General features: G+C 42.5%; 2 protein-coding genes across 4 annotated transcripts in view; one reads left to right on the forward strand and one right to left on the reverse strand.

The window, feature by feature from the left end:
* Positions 1 to 3420, forward strand: part of LOC125949720 (protein UBASH3A homolog) — a 5163-nt gene extending 1743 nt beyond the window's left edge. For all 3 annotated transcript variants that reach the window (XM_049677029.1, XM_049677030.1, XM_049677031.1), the window contains 4 exons: positions 1 to 359; positions 853 to 1234; positions 1304 to 1713; positions 1783 to 3420. The exon at positions 1 to 359 is cut by the window's left edge and continues 151 nt beyond it. In XM_049677029.1, coding sequence (XP_049532986.1) covers positions 1 to 359; positions 853 to 1234; positions 1304 to 1713; positions 1783 to 2051 — 1420 coding nt within the window. In that variant the 3' untranslated portion in view covers positions 2052 to 3420. The remainder of the gene's footprint in view (positions 360 to 852; positions 1235 to 1303; positions 1714 to 1782) is intronic.
* Positions 3421 to 4274: 854 nt separating this feature from the next.
* The window catches only part of LOC125949770 (soma ferritin), a 1235-nt gene continuing 509 nt past the window's right edge, over positions 4275 to 5000 (reverse strand). The window contains exon 2 of the mRNA XM_049677102.1: positions 4275 to 5000. This exon is cut by the window's right edge and continues 97 nt beyond it. Coding sequence (XP_049533059.1) covers positions 4463 to 5000 — 538 coding nt within the window. The 3' untranslated portion in view covers positions 4275 to 4462.

Genomic DNA, 5000 nt, shown 5'->3' on the forward strand with positions numbered 1-5000 from the left:
TCCGCGGCTTGCCTCCAAGCAAGTACACAAGGTGCTCTATCCGCACACGCCCCGAGAACCGGACGAACTGGAGCTGCGCATCGGTGACTATATCTATTTGAACCCTGAAGCGATTCAAGCCTCCTCTGATGGTTGGGTTGAGGGTATGTCTTGGCTAACCGGTACCAATGGCTACTTGCCGGAAAACTACACAGAGCGTACGGCCGAATCGGATGCTTGGACGATGCATCGCACCGTACCCCTGTGCGATGTGAAAGCAATTGAAGATGCCTTAGACACTGTCGATGGGGCGTGTATTGAACCGTCTGCATCGCAAAACCTAGGATCAGTCGTTAATGATGTGACGTCGCAAGAAACAAGTGAGTCCACTATCAATTTCGATACAATGCAATGCATTTCAAATAACCTTTTAAAACATAAGCTCTACTGAATATATCATTGCTAAATGGTCATATTATCTACAAACTGTATAGCTAATCCGTTCTGTTGTGTAATGTGCAAAAAACAAACATCATTCCATTTTTCGCACGAGGAACGTTTATCATTTGTTCAGAATTCTCTTACTATATTTTCTAATTTCACAATTTTCCTGGTCGACTTATATCAAATCCATTTAGCCCCTGGGGGTGTATTTCTACTAGTCACGTTAGGTCAATAATTGGTCATCATCGTGATTCAATAAGAATTGACTGCGCGTCTTGAACAAACACCACCATAGAATTGACGTAGCTAAAGATAAGATAAGGTGTTTGTACAACAGGTCGCATGTATGTGACGGTAGAAATGTGATACTATGCGTCCCCCTCCTTCGTAATAAAACCCAATCCACGCTGATTGACCGAACTGCTTCAGTCTCCATAGGCCACGGAGAATCAGAAGGCGAGCAGGCATCGGCGATAAACGCAGCGTTGAGCGCAGAACCTCAGACGGAAATTCCCGCCAAAGATCTAGGAAGAGACAAAATGTTCGGCAGTGCGAAAAATCTGGATGATGTCCCGTTAGAGAAACTTCATGAGCTGGTGAAAAAGCGAACCACGATGCAGGTGATTCCTGGGGATGGCTCAACTCGTTCCGAAGCATCCATTAAACAGAGTGCCGGAAATCGCAAAGTGTATGTAATGCGTCATGGCGAGCGTATTGATTTCACTTTCGGTACGTGGGTACCGTATTGTTTCGACGAAGCAGGAAACTACATACGCAAAGATCTCAACATGCCAAAAATATTGCCTGCACGGTAAGCGTCTTGTGTTCATCATAGACTACAGTTCCTGAAGATTTTAACATATTCCTCTTAATCTTTCAGAAAACCAACTCTCTGGCAGAGAGACTCGCCACTTACTAACGTAGGGCGGTATCAGGCACGGCTAGTTGGAGAAGGCATGAAGGATGCCGGTGTTGAAATCGATACGGTGTACAGCTCGCCATCGTTCCGGTGCATTCAAACTGCCACTTCAGTCCTGGAAGGTTTGGGCTTAAAAGGTTCACTGTCAATTCGCATTGAACCCGGCCTATTTGAGTGGTTGGCATGGTATCAAGATGGATTTCCCGAGTGGCTGTCCAGGGAGGAATTAACCGCTGCCGATTACAACATTGCAACAGAATATGTGCCGATAACCAGTGTAGAACATCTGAAAGAGTGCTCGCAAGAAAAGCTGGACGAATTCTATCTTCGCAACTCGTCTACTGCAGAAAAAATTATCAACAGCACACCAGGTACAAGTAGGGGAAAATAATCGTGCGAAATGCAAACTATTACTTACGGGCACGTTTTATTGATTACAGAAGGAAACATTCTAATTGTTGGACATGCCACTACTCTTGACACCTGCACTCGTTTTATTGTTGGCGAAAAGCTGCGGTCGACCAGTGAAATGGCAAGGATCATGCAAAAAGTTCCTTATTGCAGTATGGCTGTTATGGAAAAGGAGACGCCAGATACTAGTACCGGTGATGATGCGGGACACTGGAAACTTACCGAACCACCCTGTGATCCAGTCACACATACCAACAATAACCGATTTGATTACAAAATACTCACTACACCGCTTTAGGAGCTTCTAGTACATCTGATTATATTGTTGATTGTATTACCAACCGAACCTGGACGACCTAATATTTATTTACCCTGTATATTAGAGAATACAATGTTATTAATTGATTACATGCATCGTATGAATTATTAAGTTGTAAGGTATGAAATGCAGCAAACGTCGTGTTATTTATTTCAATCGCACACGACGTCATGAGTGTTTTGTGTGACGAAATTTTGGTTAAAACACAAGACGGGGAATATCTGATGTAACTAGACGTAACAATTACATTACAACAAATCATATAGCTCCTTAAAACGGATTATCAAAGAACCATTATAGCCCCGCTGTTCGAATTACTAGCAAAACCTTGCTCTCAGCTATTTTTTTTATCAATGCAATGTTTTATTGATTAAATTCGATTCCGTACAGGCTATCTTTAGAACGCCAAGATTTGTGTATAGTTTTATTAAACAAAGAAAGGAAAGCAACAATTGATTCAATTGTGTACATGTTCTGTTCCATTTCATACTTTACAACCTAGTATACAATTTGATTTTGTAGCACTTGTTGGACATTTCTAGACCATTTGTTCGAACCAAAATTTGAACAAATCATAGAAATGACACCACTTTTACCAACTATACTAGAATGTCAATGATGTTCATAAACGTTATTTCTGATTCCGATGCATCCCCAATAGCAAAGGTGGAGTTATCAGTCTCGATCGATATCGCTTTCTTATTGACAATAAAGTAAAAAGGTACATGATCTCAAGTGCTTAGAATATACGCGCTTCTAGCAACTCTTTGTTAAATTCCACTATACTTGGAAAGCTTTGACGATGTAGAGCTAAAAAGCATAAAGTCAACCTGGACAGAGCATTCTTCCATGACGGAGTATCTGAGATTAATGGTTAGGATATAAATATACATACTTATGTTACGGTTTAATGAAAACTAAATGCGCTCTAAAGCATACACTAATAACTGCAAAGTAGATTATTGGTTTGTAACGCGACACAGCAAACAAAAGATGACATTAAAATGGGCTATGGTTATTTGCTGCCATAGCTTCTTATTCAAAAAAGACATATTGTGGTTGATGAAAAGATATAAAAGTAGTTATTTTATCCAACCGCGAAGACTCGTACTGCATGTCATAGCGCGAAGGATCGCTTAATGTGTCGACAGCTATTTATACAGAAATAAACGTGTGTCGTTGTCTGTCCAATGATGTCTATTTTGTCCATCCATACCATATTTTGCGGTCTATGATCGAGATAAGAGAAATACGCCTTGTTTGCTTTAAAGAGCCATGATACGGCAAATGCGCCAATCGCACGCACACACTTTCAAAACCATCCACTCAACCATCCGGATAGGGCACTCAGTGGTTGGTGAGTGGTTTGCACACGATCCCATCTGAAAACCATCCACCATTTTACCCTTGCCCTCTACCATCCGACCGCGAACCATCATGCACCAATCGCCTGATCGAGTCATGGTTTCCTCTCGCCTATGACAAAGAAATGGTTGGTTACTACGCACTTGATAAAACCATGGTTCATACCAGCACAGATAAGCGAACAACCGCGGTTTTCAGTTCGCATGCATTGACTACATTTGACTCATAACCCATGATTAATATTTTTAAAATTAATCTTCTATCGAATCAATAAAATAAAGTCGTGAAATGAACAAGTGTACAGTCCCAACAATTCTTGGAAAATATTGTTTCTAGAACATTCTGCTTCAGTTAGTAGAATCTTCTCTCGAAGCAGTATGATGAAAATAATCATCACGATGGCTCTAGCATGACGTCGTGGAAAAAACCATGAAATGGTTGAGTTCTTGCTGCACACAACCATGTGGTTTCATGGCATTGTCGGGCACACACCACCACATGCATAAAATCGCCTGCATGGTTGTCTGTATAGTTGGGTTTATTGAAATTATTTCCTTGTCATGTGATCAAGGTGATGCGAAAACATGCATTCTAATCGCAAAGATTGCAGGATTTGTAAGGTTTAGTAGAATCACCAAACCTTTAACTATAATCTCTCGCGTGATGGTGTGAATGAGATTACAATATCGACAAGAATGCACTTCACTAACCACCGACGAAAGGCAAATGACTGATAACGTGCAATGCACGACTTTAGAGGCGTTCGGATCCTGTAGACTGCAATCAAATGCGATTAAACTGAACCGCATATTCGTCGAACAAGCAAAGACACGATAGTGTTGTGTACCTGTTCCGAGCTGGATTCTTTATTTCAATAGCTCATTCTTGACCAATCACACCACTATCCTCACTAGATCACAAAAATACAATGGATTTATTTGAATGCAACATTGCGCTACAGAGTGGGAATTTCATGAAACGCTATGCATTTATTTTACTTTAGGCTAGCAGAGCTACCCGAGCTTTTACTCAGCCTTGGCCAGGAATTCGTCAAACAGATGCACTCCCAGATCGCTTGCACCTTGCGAGTTTCTTGAGAAGTGCTTCAGATTGTGGATGTACCCAGCAAGATCACGCACGGTGCCCGACTGGTACTCGATAATGTTTTCGTCCAAGTAGTGGGCTGCATCCGGATCGTAGTGATAGTAGTCGCCACCGCCGGCCTTGTGTGCCGCATGCGAAACCTTGCGATGGATGGCGTGCGCTTCCTGGGCCAACGCCTTCTCGTACTCCAGGGCGAACTGCAGGGAGCTGAGCTCATTGACGTCCAACACGGTACTGTAGTTTCCAGGTCGGCTCAGGATCTTAGCCTGCTCGTTCGATACCTGTTCGCTCGATTTCGGATTGACCAGGTAACCAAAGGATCCACGGCGGCTCTGGTATTTGATCAAATCGATGGCATCGGCCCAGGCTTTGTCGCTAAACTTGCGGTACAGCTTCTCGAATCCGGGGCGGTCAAGGCTGTACTTGTTGAACACGGAAGATAGGACGAGGAAGCGGTAA

This window comes from Anopheles darlingi, chromosome 2 (genome assembly GCF_943734745.1).
Source record: "Anopheles darlingi chromosome 2, idAnoDarlMG_H_01, whole genome shotgun sequence".
NCBI lineage: Eukaryota > Metazoa > Arthropoda > Insecta > Diptera > Culicidae > Anopheles > Anopheles darlingi.